The following is a 19361-nucleotide window of genomic DNA, read 5'->3' as shown; positions in this document are numbered from 1 at the left end:
GCCTAATTCTGTTTCTAGTCAGAGAGCAGCATGTGAGAAATGTATCCAACTTGTTATCAGATCCAATGTATACCTTTGCTCTCACAGGGTTGCACAAGATCTTGCCACCCAGAGGTCTTGAAACACAAACTTCTTTTCATTCAGAAATACAAGTGATATTCTTCACAGTGGTTTTGTGAGATTAACTGTGAACCTGCACTTATCGAGCTACCTTACTTGGATAATCATTCTCTCCAAAGCAACACGTAGAGGCTTGCAGCCAACATTGGACAGCTATTTATGGAGTTCCAGTTAATGATCAACATGAGCACTGAACATTACATTAAAAAAAGGTGTAGCATCATGTTTCTTTCATTTCACTTAAAGTGGTGTTTTTTTAATCCTAAAACCCCTATGACTCAAAGGGAAATATTTTAATCTATTTTTCACAGCATATTAAAGCTATTTTACTTTTTATTTAATGTTCCAGCTGTCTTTGTTTGCTCTCAGTAGACATATCACACCACTCTCACTTTAAGATGTTGATTTGAAGGGGTGAGGAGGAATTTAAATCTACGCACATGTGCATATGTGTGAATGTCAGACCTCATGCTGTTTACGCATGTTATTTTGCATCCCCATTCATACTTGGAGAGCAGGGGGGGTTGGGAGGAAGTGATGGCATCTGAGCAGGAAGTCTGCACTTCTCACACTGCAACCACTGTGGTTTCTGCTGCTGTCATTTACGATGTCACTCAGTTTGTTTGCTCAAACCGTCACCTGTTTTCTGTCAGCTTTTTTCAACATGTGCAGAGATGACGAACGAGACAAGCTTTTTTTTTCTTTTTTTTTTGGCGCAAGATAAGCCTGACCAAAAAGCTTCTTGATGCACAACTTGAGTCATCCTGTTGTTCAGCTTGATGCAATGAGTGAGATTAGGCTGAGTTAAGAGATGGAGGAGACTTAAGGGAATATTGTCATGACAGCCTGGAAGATGATACATAAACACCCTGACATTCACTCTGCTCAGTTTGTCCCTCTGGATTCACTAAGTGACGGCCCGAATTCATTCATAGTCTCTGGTGATCCCTGCTAAGCAGCCACATCCTGTTTAGAGTACCGACAGTGTCTGTTTGTTGTCACCTGAAACAAAAAGACGCAGCGGCCTCTGTGTTCCATGAGCCAAACATGAGGGCAAAGCACAGCTTCTTCATGAAGGCTGTGGAACCACTTTTTTATCTCTTACAGATGAAAACTTGTTGATGTCTTTTCACTCCACCTCCACTGTTTTAAATAATGATTCATATATGTTATTCTTCAAGATCAGTGCTGCTACCTGGTATCAAGGCAAAATACAGCAAATGTTACACATTTCCTCCAGTTGTTAGATAAAATATGCTGTGTGTTGGGAAATATGCTGATCCAGAAAGTATCCTGTTTCAAATTATTATTTGTTGTTGTTAAAATGATTATTTTGCATTATCTGTAAGTAATTGCAAAAGATACCACTGTGTTAATTCCACCTTAAAAAATGTTATATTGGTTTTTCCATGATTGTGTGTGTGTGTGTGTGTGTGTGTGTGTGTGTGTGTGTGTGTGTGTGTGTGTGTGTGTGTGTGTGTTCTCTTGTGGGGTAGTGTAAAGATAGTGAGGCTCAGTAAAAAAAAAAACATAATAACGTGTTTTTTATGAACTCTTTTTTAGACAAGGAGGACTTTCAGATCTTTTTTTATTATTTTGTTTTTTTTATTGGTCAAACTTATTGATTAGTTCTGAGGGTAAAGTATCAAACCTGATACAATTTATGACTGTGCCATACATTTAATGTAGAATTAAATACATATACCTTATTCTAATACAAAGCTATCAAGTCTGAAATAAGTAAGGCAGAAAATATGTATTTTTTTTTTTCAGTTCTACTGAAGTTTTATGGTAAACATTACAATAGATTTGTTGTAACTTCTTCCATGGATTGCTGTGATCTGTGTGACATGTTGGCCGTAAGGTTGCTGTTTTTTGTGCAGAATTTCTAACCACGGCGAGGAGGCTTTGACCAATCAGAGTGAAGTATTTAAAGCTGGAAAATAATTTGTGAAAAGGTCTCATCTGTGTTTTCCCCTACACTAACCCTGTCTATCTCTGTCTTTGTGTCTTCCTCCAGGATAATAGAATGCCAGGGACTGCCTTTGATCAGTGGACAGAACTGTGACCCCTATGCCACTGTGTCACTTGTTGGACCTGCCAGGTAACTTTTTTAACACTTCACCTATCAACAACTTAAACCTGGTGTGAGATTCTTGGTATCAGTGTAGAAAGAGTTTGTTTACTCCTTTTTAGCTCAACCGTTTTTCTGTAAAATTCTATAATGCAGCATTATTTGAGGCTACTATTTATTAACCAGATTTTTCAAACAGAAAGTGAAGAGAAAAAAGACGGAGGTGACTGCAGATATCAAACAAAACTGAAATTAAGATCCATCACTCTACCAGACAAAAAGATCTTTTATCAGCCAACATCACAACACTTTATAAGATAACGCTGTCCTGATTGACCAGTAACGTTCTCAGGTAATATAAGGATTAATATAAGATAATGTTACAGCTTTTTCTTCTTTTTTTTTAAGATTCAAAATAATGTTTGAATATAATTTCTCAGAATCCTCTCTAGTGTTTTTGGCTCTGGCTTTCCGTTCACTTTAACAAGCAAGTATCAACTTGGTTTGTTCACTCAGACAAAATCTAAAGATCCCAAGTCCCACCCTAACTAGGTCATGAGCTCAGCCATGCAAGGACCAGATCTTACTACCGGTATAAAAAGGAAGCAGGGTTTTAAAAAACACCATTGCCCTAAACTACAAAGGTTATCAAAGTTTTGGTATTGATAAACAGGTTGTAAGATATAAATGTCACAGTTTGTGTCCTGTGTCTCCTCAGGTCAGACCAAAAGAAAACAAAGGTAAAGAAGAAAACCAGCAACCCTCATTTTGAAGAGACCTTCTTCTTTGAGGTAGATTCTGCACCCACGCGTTTCTGTCCTGTCTTCATGAGTTAATATTATCTACAGGTTGCATTATGGTCCTGTTACATTGGAGGAAAAGCACGATTTGGGTAACAAAGCCACTCTGTGTTCCCCTCAGGTGACACGGTCCAGCAGCTATTCCAAAAAATCTCATTTTCAAGTAGAGGAGGAGGACATTGAAAAACTTGAGATCAAGTAAGTTTATTTTGTTTCTCTCATCTGTGTTTCACTTTCTGTGACTCTCTCCCCCAGTCTCTTGTTTGCCAAATAAAGTGTTGACACACAAAAAAAATATTTGATTCAAGGACAAAAAGTGACTTTAGATGTGATGTGTTCTGACTGCTGATAGAGAGCCTTGCTTTCTGGTTAAGGATATGTGGGGCTCCCGTCACAGTGGACTCATAGCTTACTGGGTAAGACTAGACAGATTGAAAGGTAAACACTCATGCATGGTTTTGAGGTTTGGATTTGAGGTGGTTTCACTGCACCTGTATGTAATGACTTTTGCACAATGAGCAGGTAAGCACCACTGAGTCATGAACCCTATTTTGTCTCCTTTTGCTGTATTAAAGTTGGTCGATCAAAAAGCCACACGCCATACACGTGGTTTGATCTTGTGTGTGTTTTTTTTAATTGAACACTGGATTGCTAATTTCTGGTGTCCTTAACTTTTGCAGAGTGGATTTGTGGAACAATGAGAATCTGGCTCAGGATGTGTTTCTGGGAGAGACGCGGGTCCCTGTGAAGATACTGCGAAATGCCCACATTCACAAAGCCTGGTAAGGAGTCTTCACTGACATCTTAAGATCGACAAGAAGGGTAAACAAATAAAGATACAAAATACAGACTGAGTAAATCTGCTTCCAGGTCATTTTTACTCGCCTATGACACTTTAACATTCACAGGCCTCTGTTTGTTGTATATGCTTCGGTCAACCAGATGCAGCCGGCATCCATTTTTATTTCCATCTCCTAAATTTAGATACAGCCAAACTCTGCTGGGCCACAAGTTTCTTTTTACAGCTGGGCAGACGAGTATTATAGCATCATTGACTGTGGCCATTGACTGTGGCTGCAGCTGCTACAGTTTAGACCAACACATGATCAGCTTTTTCAGGCCAACAATTACAAAAATATTGATAACTCATTCAACCAAGCACTTCTTCTATTGTCAATCAGTGAACAACTGTTAGGGGTGACAGCATTTAGTCATACAGTGGACTAAAGGTCCATATCCCTAGTGTCAAAGGTCGTTAGTTTATGGTTTGGCTGATGCTAAATAACATACATAGGCCTATTGCTTGGCATTGAGCAAAATTATAATGGTATGAATATGAGGTAAAATGATATTTTTGATTTGTACGGTCCTTCTGCTGGGCTCTGAAGTCATCTATTGCTTCATTCTCAAACTTTAGAATAGGTTAAAGCTCATCAAACTGGAAACATTGCAATCACCTATGATATCTATTTTTTTTGTTTTGTTTTCTGACAGCTTTCAAATGACTGACATTAGCAACAAACAAAAAAACAAAGCCAGAAAGTGTTACTAGGGCATCACAATCTAGCCTTCTCTTTCTAAGGTACATCACCTGACTTTTGATGTCATCTGTTAAGAAACCCAGCCCTGTTTCTTTTTCAATGCACAGTGGTTTGAAAAACCTTTATAATCAAAAACTGTTGAACATTTTTTTCCCCTTCACAGCGTGGGTGTCTACTAGCTTTGCGTCAGTGTAGTTGATGTGGGATCACGCCAGATAGCAATCTGTTAGCACATGAGGGCTGTGAGCAGAGTGCGTGGGTGGCTTTGTGCATGGTGACAGTACCTCATGTCCAGTGTTTATGCTGGAAGTTGTCCATGCTGGGTGCGTAAAAAAAATGTTCAGCCTCATGAAATTAGCTCAGGTGATCTGTTGATATCTTCAGAGAAGCGTCTCAGCACTTGTGTACAGTGATTACAGATGGACGGTGCACAGGCCTGAAGTATGCACCTGCAGCTCCTGGAGCACTGCACTCAGCTGTTTTGTCTGTGTGTGTGTTTTGCTCCATCTGTTGGTTTTGAGTGAGATGTGCATGCAGTAGAAATCTAAATAGATTTTCTTAAACTTTTACTTAAAGAACTTTCAGTTTGAGTGGGAGTGATTTAATCCATTAGAGCTGTTTGAACTCCTTCATTTTGTGTACTAATCTTTTTATTTGTGGGCTAAATTAAGTTTGTCTTTCTTTTAGTTGAAAAAAAGGCCTTTAGTGATGTATCTAGAAACTTTCTCTTAAACAGCGTGTTCATCTGTCATTCTTTTTGTGAAACAAATAGCATTTTTTCATAGCATGCCCTGTTGATATACAGGGTGTTAAAAGAAAGCACATTAAAGCCTTTTTTAAATAAAACGGTTAAAGATAGAAGTTCTATTCTTCTCATACTCATGTTTATAGAGCTCAAATCTCACATATAGAACTTTTCTGGTCTATATCTAGCTATTTTTTGTATGTGTATTTTTTTTTCCATGTTATATCATTCCACATTTTGCTATTTTGAAGTGCTGAATAGGTATTATTATTATTATTTTTATTATTATTGTTATTATTATTGTTATTACTATAGAACGTTAGGGAGTTGTCTGCTGGTTGTGCAGAGCAAATTATTCGTGAGTGTTTGTGTAGATTGATCCAGCATGCAGCTACTAAGCAGCTAGCTGACATTTATTGTATGAGCTTTTGAGATTATGTTGCAAATGGTCCCACAAATCATGTCCCTCTGTGGTCTGACAGGTATCTCCTCCAGCCAAAAGGGAATGGCAGCAAGTCCAAGTCCGATGATTTGGGATCCTTGCGTTTGAAGCTAACCTACATAGAAGACACGGTGCTGCCGTCTGCCTGCTACACACCACTCTGCAACCTGCTGCTCAAATCCCCGGATGTGAAGGTATGAAAGTGCAGCAGTACATGAGCTAATGTTTGGAAGTACCGATTTTTTGCATTACAAGTCAAGGAAATTATACCATTTTGAGACATGAAGAAGATGTTGGAAATTCAATAACAGGTTTACTGGGTAACATTTTGTTGTTTTTGTTTGTCACTTTGCCCCACTCTTGTCTTTAACTCATCCAGCCCATCTCGGCGTCAGCAGCACACATCTTGGGAGACATCTGCAGAGAGCGGTACGAAGCTGTTCTTCCCATGGCTCGACTGCTGCTCCACCACAATCGCTTTGTGCCTTTTGTCTCTGCTGTGGCAGCGCTGGAGCTGGAGAACACTCAGTGAGTCCTCACACACCAACAGTACAGCACTGTTACCATACATGTGGATATTGAGACACATGCATTTAAACGGACGCCACACTTTGAGGTTTGTAATGTCAGAGGGTGATAGTGGCTTCGTTACAACAACATTTAACTTCTGAAATTTTGATTTGGTCCTATGATAATGAAACCACATATATCAAGATTATCAAATAACACTCTGAGACATGCGTACTGCTTTGCTCTTCTTGTCCTGCTGTGTTTTGGGGCATTTATGGATGTCACCTTTTGGGCAGTGGGTGTACAGCCTCTGGCCTATCACAGCATGCAGGTAATGAGAAATGTAGTCTTTTGGGTCCAAATCAAAGCCATCAAAGAGCAAGTTGCTGTGTCCTCATTTTGGGGAAGGGAATACCAACTTTTAATGTTGTGTTCAAAAAACTGTAACTGACAAATCCTACTTACAGGAAGTGTAATATTTCTAGAATATTGTAGACTAAGTGGATCATAAATTAAATGCATATAATGCTATTGATTATTTATCATTTTATTAACCTGCAAAGCTGTCTAAGAGTAGAGCTGCATCACTGCATAAGAAACTAGGTGAAATATTCAAACTGTGTACTCAAATTGAAGAAGAAATTATGGAAATACAAAAATAGGATGTAGGTATTTCCTCTAAAACCTGGGTGTGACTGTCAAACTGAAATGACCTTGTGTCAGGAAATATGTTCTAAATAAGTTTTGATATAGAGTTGGTGTGCCGTTGTTTCCACACAGGGAGGCTAACACTATATTCCGTGGCAACTCACTGGCGACACGCTGCATTGATGACATGATGAAGATCGTGGGAAAGAACTACCTGGCGGTTACCTTAAAGCCTGTAATAGATGAGGTACGAGTGAGAGAAACACACACATGAACAGTCAGTGGAATAACCAGAGCAGTCATGAGTCACTGAGGTCAGTGTTGGAAAACTGGACCTTTAATAGCGAGTAAGAAAGCAGATCTGCAGATGTCAGTGGAAGGTTTAGAGCTCTTACCGAGTACAGTTCTTTATTCACTTTGAAAACATTTTATAACAAAGCTCTTTTCATAATAATCTTCATTAATGGAAATTATTAACATGTACCAATGTTGTCCTGAGTTTTTTCTGTAGTGAAAGAAAAAAGGTGTAAACCCTAAAACTTCTGAAAATAGTTTGCTTATTTGAATCAATTTCTTCATGGCCTAATTTACTGTTTTTGTTTGTTTTGTTTCCCTTTCCAACTTTTTCATAGATTTGTGAATCGAACAAGACATGTGAGATAGACCCTATAAAACTAAAAGAAGGTGACAATGTGGAGGTCAACAAGGTAAATGCCCTTTTTTAACTTGACAGCATCTGACCAAAACATATTATGAAACCCTGAAATGTAAATCCAGTACCCTCTACATTTAGAAACATGATGGTGCAAAATTGTGCCCCCTTTGATTTCTTCCAGGTTTCTGCATAATTTTGCCGATTACTGCACACTGCACCTTTTCAGTCCTACACAAATATGGCTTAATACAAAATTTAAAAGCAATCACTTCTAGTTTTTGGTTCATCATGTTTTAAAGTTTGCTTTCATTGGGCATTAACGTCAGTATTATGTATTCTTTTTTGATCAGTTCAGTTTAAATTGGAATTAATGTTTCTTTTGCTTCTGTGCAGGAAAACCTTCAGGGTTATGTGCAGAAAGTCTTTTCCTCCATAACCCAATCCAGTTCCAGCTGTCCCCCTCTAATGTGTGATGTCTTCAGGTCTTTGAGACACTTGGCCTGCAAACGCTTCTCAGGTAAACCCTAGTATCTCATATACAAAGAAGCTGTGGTATATTTGTTTATTCCCTGATTACAGTTGAAGTAGTTTACTTACATTTTGAAATAAGAAGTTCTCTCCAGATTAAATACTTTAGCTTTTACAGCTTATCAATGGGTTTTTACAAAATCTGCTACGTTGGGGCCTAATCAAAAAGCGCCAACATGATTATATGTAACGTCTGTGTTTTGCAGAACTTGTTTTTCTTTGGGCCTGTTCTTTTAAGTCCAACTATTATGTTAATCTCTATTTTTCTCTCCAGCTGACCCTCATGTTCAATACTCAGCCGTTAGCAGCTTTGTTTTCCTGCGGTTCTTTGCCGTTGCTGTCCTTTCGCCACACTCCTTCCAGCTCCGTCCCCACCATCCTGTGAGTGCTCATACCTGGTGCCTAAATTTATCATTCCATTGATATATTTCCAGTCAATATTGCCTTTTTATTTACTCCTGTATATATTTTATTCTAGGATCCTGAGATTTCCCGGACTCTCACGCTCATCTCGAAAACAATCCAGACTCTTGGCAGCTGGGGTAGTTTGTCTAAAAAACTGGTGAGATTTTTTGTTTGGTTCATTTTCATATACTTTAATATAGCCAGATTAGATAAGTGAAAAAACATCATCACAGTCTACAGTTATATGTTCAACTAATGTTGACTCCAGTCTTCGTTGTACTTTTTCAGTCTAGTTTCAAAGAAACCTACATGTATGACTTCTTCAAATCATTCCAAGAAGACAAGTGCATTGAGAAAGTTAAAAAGGTATTTCATAATAGCCTCAAGACATACTAAGCATTTCTCTTCATCATACTAAATGGCCAGTGTTGATATGACTATCACTTCCTCTTGCAAGTTTCTAGATGAGATCTCTTCGAACGTCAGCAAGGAGTCGAGTGGGCTGGAGGATGCTGTGGTTCTCAAGGAGGGGTAAGCATTCATTATGAGTGTGACAGAGATCAGAGAGAAACACTTTGTACAGAAAAGTGTTGAAATGTTAAACTGAAGCTTGGGAAAAGTTACAGAAAATTGTTAGTGTCTTTTTGTAGAAGCTCTTATTTCTTCCATCAAAAAATTACCACTGACAATCCTGACATACCACTTAAGCTTCTGCAACATCAGACAACAAATCAGTTTGGTTCATGACTATTTGAAATTAATTCTGTCTATATTAACACTGTTATGGAAAAGATCTCACGCAGACCATAGAAAATTGTTTGCTACCAGCAGTAAAACCCATCCCACTAAGCTGGATAAATGGAGCCCTTTTCATATAGACATGCAATAGAAAACAAATATTATTGAATAAAGACGACAGTCAAAAATAAAACTCTTAATAGATATAAAAACAATAAGACTGAAATTGAGGCATCAAGGTCAAGAATGATGAGAATCCTTAAGAAAAATCAGCAAAAAATAGATTGTCAGTATCCAAACTATGCAAGGCAAAAACAGAGAAAGCAACTTAAAGGAAGTGAATGCCACTGTTTGTTTTTTTGTCTGTTTTCTGTCAATCTACTTATCTGCTTTTCTTCCACAAAGCCTAACCTAAAACTTGAATTTTTGTGGATCTTTTACCTAGTGAGGTACAGAAACGAGCCCAAGGGAGGAAACGGCTTGGCAAGAAAAACTTTAAGAAGAGATGGCTCAGAGTGACCAACAGGGAACTTTCCTACCACAAACATAAAGGTAGGACGGATTTCTATCATCTTACAGCCCTGGATGTTTGTTTTCAACCAAACCTTGTGGCACAAAGCTGAAAGAGAGAGCTCAGGGCATTTTTATCACATGACATTTTATCACAGTAACAGTTACAGTCACTGGATGGCGCCAAAGGGAACACTTCTCCCACCTCATGCCTGGTGGAAGTTATTGGTTGAATTTATTTGTCTGGAGTTGTTAAAAGACATTTTATGAGGGAAAAACCACAGGAGCTTCCTTCTCCAACTGCCCATGCCACTAGAGGAAGTCATGGATTATTTAATCAAATCTGTTGGAGCGTTGTGTGCCTCCTCCATTGTCTGAGCCATGATGTTAGGTTGATCTTCTACACACTTTGTAAGGTTCTAAAATTGAGTACTATTCTTTCAAATAAACTTAAGGAGAGAACATTATTATGCTGCTGAAGTTTTTATATATGAAACTGGATGATTTGCTGTAATCCAGTTATTATCTGGATTGTACCATTATTGCACAGAGTATCAAAATGTTTTGAAACATTAGTCTGATACATTTTCGGTCAGTTCCTATAAAAGTATGTAATTCAGTACCCACGCCTACATGGAAAGGGAACTTGTTAAACAAAGGTTAATTTTACCATTCCTGCCACACAGTGTGTGAGAAGTTTGATATTGATTGATGTAAAACTTAACACTTCTTTAGACTGCCAGTCTGGCTTTATCTGTGAGGAAAAACAGTTTGAGTCACGCTGCAGGATAAAGCTTAACCATCTGAAATCTTTTGTTGCAACATTTGGAAAAAGAAACTATGATCTTTTTGGAAAGGAAAAAGACATTTTGAGAAGTGTAGCTTTTATTCTTCACATGTGTGTTTACTTAGCGCCTTATTATATCTCTTGTATTAAAAGTAGCATACTGTATAATACAAAGACACATGGAGGACAGTTCCTGTGCCTAAGCGTATATTTCACTTCTGCTTTCCAGGGAAAGATGCCCTCTGCATCATCAATGTCAAAAATATCCAGGCGGTGGAGAAACTGGATGAAAGTGCCTTTAACCGCAAAAATGTAAGAGACGCCCAGATGTACTCTCTTCTTTTTGATATGTTCAAACATACACATGATAAAATAAAGCATTGGAAACCCATTAGCATTGTTTTCAACCTTTCTTGTTCCTCTCATTGTCAGATGTTTCAGGTGGTGCACTCTGAGAAGCCTCTGTATGTACAAGCAGGAAACTGTGTGGAGGCCAGCGAGTGGTTGGATGTCCTTGGTCAGGTCAGTCGCTGCAATGAGGAACGCCTGACAACCTATCACCCGTCAAACTACACAGGTGGAGCCTGGCAGTGCTGCAAAAACCAGAGCAACAACGCATCAGGCTGCAAACCCTGTACAATGTGAGTCTTACCTTCATCGTTAGCCGGAATAAGAAACATGTCCCCCATATTCAGGGCTTTGATGGTTTGCAGTCAGTCCTCATTATCAACACAAAAAAACGCTTGAAAATTTTCCCACTGTTTGGAAACACTGCCCTGGTTGGTCACTTCAGTGCCCAAGCTCTCAATCATGAAAACTTTTACGTTGTCTCTCAAATTGTTACAGAACTTCCATAGTTGGGATCAGTTTGGTGTCTTATTGTCATTGTTTAAAATTCAAAACATCCTAAAAGTACTCAGAATGACCTCATTAATCTTGAGACAGCATTTAATTTGAATCCAGTGTTCATTGCTGCTGCAAGGTTAGATTTAGTCTTTACTTTGTAGATGCCTTAATTTAGTTGTGTTTTAGTCATCTTTGCCCTTTAAATTGTGTTGAACCATCCTTGGATATGATCAAACAGAAACTTAAGTTTTGGTTAAAAAAAAAGTCTTAAATTCATTGTTTTTAGTCTGAAGCCACATTCCCCCATGTACAGAGGTCAAATTTCCCAAGTACACTCTAAAAAACTGAAATCTTATCAAGTGTTTTTGTCTTTTTTAAGTAAAAATGTCTTATTATACTCTATATGAGCCACTTTCAACTTATCAATCCAGAAAAATGTCTTGTTTCAAGTTATCAGAGTACAAAAATGAGGTTTAAATCACTTGTAACCAGTAAAAAAAAACTGCCAATGGAACAAGAAAAAATTGCTTGAAAATTTCCTTGAGACCAGAACAATGTCTTAATACAAGTAACTTTTCTCTTGTTCCATTGGCAGATTTTTCTACTGGTTATGAGCAATTCAGACCTCATTTTTGTCCTTAAATAACTTTAAACAAGACATTTTTCTGTATTAGTCATGTGAATTTGGCTCATACTGAGTCTAAAAAGGGATTTTCTACTGAAAATAAGACAAAACACTTGGTAAGATTTCAGTTTTTGCAGTGTAGGCAACCCATGTCCCTCCTCACTCTCAGTTCAGGTTTTCTGCTCTATCCACAATAAGTGTCAGGGTTGTATTAAGTTTTGAAAGCTGTGAAGCATCTCCTGAAACACCATTACTGGTGTGATTTCCAGATTCCTTATATTAGCTGCATTCTCTAGCCTGGGCTCTCCCAAAATACATTGCTGCTGTGTTGGCCCTGCTGATGTGCTAAAGTAAGGAAAATCTGGAACTCACAAATGTGTTCACTCCGAGTCGGGACACTAAACATTCTTTCTTTCCCACTGCGGCTGTTTTTGGTTTCTTGTATTTCAAATAAATTTACAGTGAACACACACGCACGCACACGCACACACACGCATGCACACACACACGCATGCACGTTGTTGTAATGAAAAGCTGAGAAACGTTTCGTTTAAGTGAAAGAATTGTGGCTTTGACACGGTGTTACAGCAGTTACCAACATGAAAAATGGAAACACCTCATGGAGGTTGTTAGTATTTACACCCACATTGTCCTTGTAGTCAGATAAGTGACAAAATGAACTCAACCAGAATGGATTTAACCAGTTACAGGGATGCGTTGCTTGTGTTTTGATGGAAAGTGTTCAAGTCTTAAAAATGTCTGGCAGCAACATGAATACTGTTGTCTCTCTGTCTCAGAAAGTTCAGCTAAAAGCTTTGTCCCAACATGTGCAAAAACTCTTTATGGTTGTTTTACACAGAATACATTTGTCCCTGTGCTTAATTCTGAAGCTGTATTCACCTTTCTATTGGATAGAAACTCAAAGAATATTTACCATCAGAGACTACCCAGGTTAAATGTTCCAGAGTAAACAAAAGTTTTCCCATTTTTTTGTTTTTAGCTTCTATTTTGTTTTCTGTGTTTCAGCACTGTATTGGCCAACCTGCAGCTGGACATCGACTGTGATCGGGAAACTGAAAGAATATTCTCCCTCCTGACGTCAAACGATGCCAAGCTGCAGAACATGGAGGGTCAGTTCTTATTCAAGTCTGTTTATTACATTGTAAAAGAAAAGAAGGTGATCTCATGTTAGTTTTTGCTAAAACCCCTTTTGACCTCATGAAGCAAAACATCACTGTTAGAGAACATGATCCAACATGATGATTCATGCAATGATGATACTGCTTGTTTGCATGCACCAATGTCCACTTTCATATCTCGCCGTTGTGACTGAAAGCAAGAGTTGGATCAAAGAGTCCCTGAGCACAGAAAATTCACAAGTATAAATGTGATAGCTAATGAGCTTCAGAGGCCATCTTACTTCCTCCTCAACCCTTTAAACATGACATATGGCAGGGGGCTGAGGCCAACCATTTGTTACTTTCTGATGGATCAGCATTTCCCACCCTCTACATGCAGGGATGCCCTGCAGTGGAGAGGTTTGAACTTCTCATTCAGCTATGTTGTTACAATTTTTTCCCCAACTCCTTCACATTTTCCTCCCATGTGATGTTTTCCACAGGAACTTTCCATTTTAAGTGTGGTCACACAGCTGGAATTCATTCAGCTCTACTTTAACCTGACCCTTTATTGACACTTTGTAATGACCGCTTTTCTCTGTAGACGCATGTGCCAGTATGGCAGTGTACCAGGGCCCTCAGCGGGAGCAGGACGAATACTCCAAGTTCACCATTCAGGAACCCAAAGAGACTTTTCAGACACTCAAACAGCTCCGAAACGTCATGGAGGAACTAAAGAGGCAGCATAACATCAGGAGTGACACGGCAGCACAGTACGGGAGCCTGTAAGTCACTGTGTTTACAACTTTTAACTCAGTCATAAATACTCCCACTGAAAGGTTAAGGTCATCTTCGTCGTCTCTGTTTCAGGGACAATCCCATAGTTGGGAAAACTTCTTAACCAGGGCAGGGAGGTGTGGCCTGAACCAGCCATACCAGAAGGTGTCCCTAAAGGACGTCGGGATGACCAACGAGAACACTCAACGGGTGTTCAAAGAGGAAAACAAACAATACACCCTGACCTCCAGATATCACCAGTCCACTACAGCAGTGACAGCCTGCGAATAGGGGCGGAGCTTGAAAGCTTCTTCCTTGTTCCCCAACACGAACAAACTCTCGGTATTTGTTGTTTTCTTTGGCTGCCCCTTCCCTTCCCTCATGAAGACACTCCTCCCCATCTTAATTTATGTCCTCCTTTACATATCCAGCTGTGTGAAAAAGACATCGCTAGATGGTGTGTGAATAGGCTGCTATTGTTTTTTTTTCAATTCACCCAATTTGTATCAACAGCTGTGATGACGCTCCTCCAACCTCTTCAATCATCTCTCCTTCAAGTTGATTATTAATCATCATCTCTCTGGAGGATCATCCTTCACTTGTGCCCCTTTTATCTTCGTCTGCTCTCTAAGTGTCTTTCCTCCTCTGAACAAATCTGTAGATATACTTTCAGGGGACACTTAAGTAGATAAAAACCAATCTGCCTTACTTCGATGGATGTTTCTTTCACATTAAATGCTGAGGGATTAAAGCAGAAGCACTTTAAATATTTGGAGCACTCCAAATGGAAATGAATAGATACTTGGTATCAGCGTTCCCCATTTTGATCAGTTACATGATCTTGAGTACATTTTTGTTTTTGTTCCAATCCTGTACAATAACATTTATAGCCTGTAGATTTTAAGGTATTTTTCTTGACCAAAGACATTTTCATAGGTATGACTTGAAAAAATAATAATTGTATTTTGAATACAAATGTTTTAAAATGGAGACTATATATCAATATATATATATATATATATATATATATATATATATATATATATATATATATATATATATATATATATATATATATATATTTATAGTCTCCGTAAATGTTTTCGCTAACATATCCTTTGATTTTTGGTGACTTAAGGCAAGCAGACTGCATGTGTTGAGTTGTAAGTCCTGGTAGCACATGGTTGTGGTGTGGAGTTGTATTTCCCTGTGATTGTGAATCGTATTGGTACGGTATACATCAGATCTGTGCTGTTTTGTTGAGAGCATTGCAACATATTTATAGCAGCTTTTATAATAGAAAAAAAAAGATTGTGGATCTGATGAAAGGAATCAATTTGATGAACAAATTGACCCCATCATCCCTGATTTAGTCCAGACAATCATGGCCACAACAAACACATCATTATTTTTTTTAATATCAGTGAACCCGCACCACTTAGCAGTTTAAATTATTGTATTTTATGATCGTAAAGAATCTGTTTGATATGAGGCAGTGAGTTTAAAAGTTGTATTTTTTAACTTTTCACAGGTGCAGCTCGCCACTGCCAGATCTCTCCGTAACATTTATGAAGTAACAAAAGATTCAGTCCTTCAGTGGGTTACTTTTGATGTGACCTGTTTACTTGTAACCATAAAGGTTTGAAGTGAAGCTGCATCTGATCAACTCAATTTGAGAACGGAGTCCACAACATATTTTGGTAAATATGAAAGGCTTGTCACTGGATATCACCTCGCGTCTTGAACAGCTCAAGATCTTTTTATTGAAAGTTACCACCAGCAAATTCTTCATTCTGACGTATTTAACGATTAATCAAGATAAAAGTTATTTTTCTCTTTCCAAACCTGATGAAAAAACAGTTCTGTGTCATTAATTTTCCATCATTTGCCCATTTGAACAATGAAGTGTTGAGAAGACTTCAAAAAAAAACTTGAATTAACTTTAGGAGCAAAAGTTGAACTTGTGATGCTGATTATACAGGGTTAACTGTTTTTTTTTCTTGCTTGTGGGAATTAGTTGTTTTCAGAAGTTTTGTCTTTGGTCCATCATATATTTCTGACATGCATGTCTTGTTTTTTAACAAAATGATGTTCTAGAAAGCTGTTTTTGTACCTTTTTGTTTTTTAAAACACTGATCAGTGTGTTGCTATCCTGGTACGGTACCTTTTTTTGTCCCTTGCGCTTTTATGACGCTGGCTGCCTGTGTTTTTGTCCTTGAGTGTTTCTCTTTTCTGGTTGTAGCTGCTTCCAAACATCCACTTGTTTATAGCTTAAACGCGGAACCACAGAAGTGAATGTTTTGTGGCATTTTTGTTCACATGCAGACTGCAAGAGAATTAACAGTCTGATGAGAGCAAAAATACAACAGTAAAAAACTGATTAGAGAAAAACAGTTGTGATGGTAACTTTATTCACGCTTGTCAAAGGTGATCAGTAGAGTTGCATTGAAAACGTAACCACTCCAGACCAAATTTAACAAAACGTAGATCAAAATCTAAAGGGATTACAGCTTGGATTCTTGTTTTGTACTCCGTGTAAGCTTGCATGTCAACTGCATAACCAGTTTGAGAAGAGGCCAGTAAACCAGCAGATAATTTACTCTGCTCATTTTATAAAAGGGTAAACATGTTTTTTTTTTTTTTTTACTTCAGTTCACTTGTCAGTAAATTGAGACTTTGTTTCTTTCTAGTAAGGGATTTTTGTCCAGTAGACTTTCCATGTTTGCACTCAGTCCTTAAAGAAAACCACCCTTCCACAGGATGTGGATGAGATGTGTTTGGAAACCCGTGCAGTGGGCTGGAATCAGTTGTCATGCCATTTTAGGACTATGAATGTTGGACTGTGGCTAATCCTAATTTTACTAAACTTAAAGGGACATGTTGTCAAGTGCTTTTAAATATCATATGACCAACAATCAGGGCAGTAGCCAATGCGCACATCTGATGAATGCTTTCCAAGCACATCGTATCAGTCACAGACTAAAGGAAATTGCAGGTTTATGCTAAATAGCAGTTGATTCCAGGGTCGGAAATCTAATTTTACAGCAAAACAAGCATATATAATTTTTTAAGATACCCAACACTGCAAATCAATCAGTTTTTTGCATCTCAGATCTGTTCTGTAAGAGTAACAGCACAGACGAAGAGTACAGTTAACATTCTGTTTGGACTTTATTTGGTGTTTTTCTGCCGACAGTTGCATGGTAACTTCACAACTCAAGTTCAACTCTTCTGAATGTCTTTACTGCTCGAGTACAGTGTCTGTTTTTTATACACATTAAATGTTTCATTTTTCATACATGGTCTTTTCTGTGTTCATTTGAAACTATCCACAATAAACATTTTGCCAGTTCTTCTACATGTTGAGCACCATTGATGGTGCGGAAAAGCCCAAACACCAACAGATAAATCTGGGACTTTAAAGGAGATGAGACAAGAGTTGGTTTGGCTGGCTGAGTTTTGTGTTTCATGTGTGACCTTTATGAAAAGCACATGGATTTAATACTTTTTTTGTGTTAGATACTGAAATAACCATAAAGCAGATTACCGTACAACTAAATAAGTCTCATCAAAAATCTGATTCATCATTCAGACGTTGGCATTCAATTTACAAAACAAGTCATCTGTAGAGCCAATATAGGGTTATTGGATTTGGGAACGACTGCTTTTGTTTTAAGCCATACTGACACAAACCAGTTTGGTCAGGGAGTAACTCAGCATCTGCAGTTTCTTGACAGTTTTTTTTTTTTTTTTTTTTTTTTATTAACCGGACACCCTGGAGGGGACAGCTGGTACTAAATCCAACTCTAATAATTTAAGAGACATTGCCCTGTTTGGTAAGTAACTGACCATTTTTCTGATCTTTTTACAAATAAACATTAATTTTGAAGTCATTTGTTTGTGTTTATATCCCTGTTTTGTTTTTACGATTGCACTTGATTTATTTTGTATTTGATGGTTCGATTTCTTTCACACTAAACACCTATGTCACTGACAGGTCCTGCGGGAGAAACACAAACCTGAACATTATTCTGAGCTGTCAGGTTATCTAGATTAAGATATCAGTTCAACTGAGCTTCAAAATTTTGGATCAAAGGTTTAATCGTAGTAAAAGGTAAAAGGGAGAAGATTTGGTAGTCTTTACCTCCAGGTGTTTTTTTAATGGCTCTCTGAAGGATTAAGGCGGGAACACCTCCAGATACAGAGAACACATACATAAATTTATACTCGATGTTACAAAGATTAGTGTCACAAAGAGCAACAAATAACCAAACAACAGATTATGATTTATATAAGAAAAGATTTGAGCGTCAAAACTAACATGTCACCAAGAAGTTAAAATACTCTGATGTCAATAGTGAGAAACAAGATACTTGCTGTTTCTACAAAAATCCCCGGGTAAACATCTATATTTTATCAAAGAGATGGGTTTTATTGGGTTTTATTATTAAATCATCACTCAAATTGACAATTTGTTAATGAGTGACATTCAGCTAGAGAGAGCGTGAGATTTTGCTGATTTTGGACAAAACCTTTGGTAATGCAGCTTGATTTACGTATGGTTGGTTTCCTGCAGCTTGTGAGACTCAGTGACAGGGGCTTCCAAACTTTACCACACCAAGGCCCCCCTAAACAGAATTGGCTTCTGGCAGTGGACCCCCTTTGGAAACCAACAGGCAATGTTTTAGAATATGTAAAGAAATTTCAACTTAAAGAATGTATTTTTTAACTTTAATTCACCTTTCAATAATTCTTACACTTGTTTAAGATAGGAAATTATTAACAAACAAAAGCCAGAATCATACAAGTTGCATGTTGCGAAAGGGAGAAGGCTCTGTCAGCCAAGAGGGGGAACTCTTTTCTTACATGTAGCCAGTAGTTCAGGGGTGGCCAACCAGTCAGAGACCAAGAGCCACAAAAATGACCGTGGTACTACAAAGAGCCACCCGTGGTCTTACAAACACACTTCCTCTCACGCATAAACTAAATAACATAAAATGAAAATAAAAACATCTCCAGTTTTCGAGATTTACTGTGTTTGTTAGTGTGTTTAAATTTCACACTAGAGAAGAGAAACTGAAACTTAAGTATCAACCTGTACACCCAAACATTGATCAACACTGAACCCAACATTGGCATCAGTGTATCAATATTTTAGATTGATCAGCACAGTGCTACTCATAGCTTTATATATATTTTTATGAATGGATCGAAGAGCCACACTCATGAGCCACAGGCCACCCCTGCAGTAGTTAGACAGGGGAAGAGCCTCGAAGCTCAGTACAGTTTTACGGATAGTTTAAAAATAGGTGCAAACCTCCAGGTCGACATAGATCATGATGTCGTTGTGTCGAAATTGCAGCTGTCATACGAAATGTGGTTGGTTGCAATCAGAATTATGTGAAGCTAAAGATTACGGCACTTAACATGTTGTATGCTCAGGACAAATCATTGTAAAAAAAAAAGACAAAAAAAACATTTAAAAAAACTGC

The 19361-nt window shown here is 38.0% G+C and overlaps 1 protein-coding gene across 1 annotated transcript in view; it reads left to right on the top strand.

Annotated features, from left to right (window-relative positions):
* The window catches only part of rasa2 (RAS p21 protein activator 2), a 29915-nt gene extending 15061 nt beyond the window's left edge, over nt 1–14854 (top strand). The window contains exons 6-24 of the mRNA XM_074679263.1: nt 2141–2224; nt 2913–2985; nt 3116–3192; nt 3675–3776; nt 5763–5916; nt 6102–6250; nt 7013–7127; nt 7513–7587; nt 7929–8052; nt 8338–8444; nt 8542–8625; nt 8757–8834; nt 8926–8999; nt 9652–9758; nt 10733–10815; nt 10936–11144; nt 13001–13104; nt 13697–13877; nt 13963–14854. Of these exons, the coding sequence (XP_074535364.1) occupies nt 2141–2224; nt 2913–2985; nt 3116–3192; nt 3675–3776; nt 5763–5916; nt 6102–6250; nt 7013–7127; nt 7513–7587; nt 7929–8052; nt 8338–8444; nt 8542–8625; nt 8757–8834; nt 8926–8999; nt 9652–9758; nt 10733–10815; nt 10936–11144; nt 13001–13104; nt 13697–13877; nt 13963–13993 (2011 nt within the window). The 3' untranslated portion in view covers nt 13994–14854. The remainder of the gene's footprint in view (nt 1–2140; nt 2225–2912; nt 2986–3115; nt 3193–3674; nt 3777–5762; nt 5917–6101; nt 6251–7012; nt 7128–7512; nt 7588–7928; nt 8053–8337; nt 8445–8541; nt 8626–8756; nt 8835–8925; nt 9000–9651; nt 9759–10732; nt 10816–10935; nt 11145–13000; nt 13105–13696; nt 13878–13962) is intronic.
* Nucleotides 14855–19361: the final 4507 nt, after the last annotated feature.

This window comes from Halichoeres trimaculatus, unplaced genomic scaffold (genome assembly GCF_033239565.1).
Source record: "Halichoeres trimaculatus isolate MK-OKI-2021-1 unplaced genomic scaffold, fHalTri1.1 fHalTri1_scaffold_9, whole genome shotgun sequence".
Lineage (NCBI taxonomy): Eukaryota > Metazoa > Chordata > Actinopteri > Labriformes > Labridae > Halichoeres > Halichoeres trimaculatus.
This window is presented reverse-complemented; position numbering and strand designations above follow the sequence as displayed.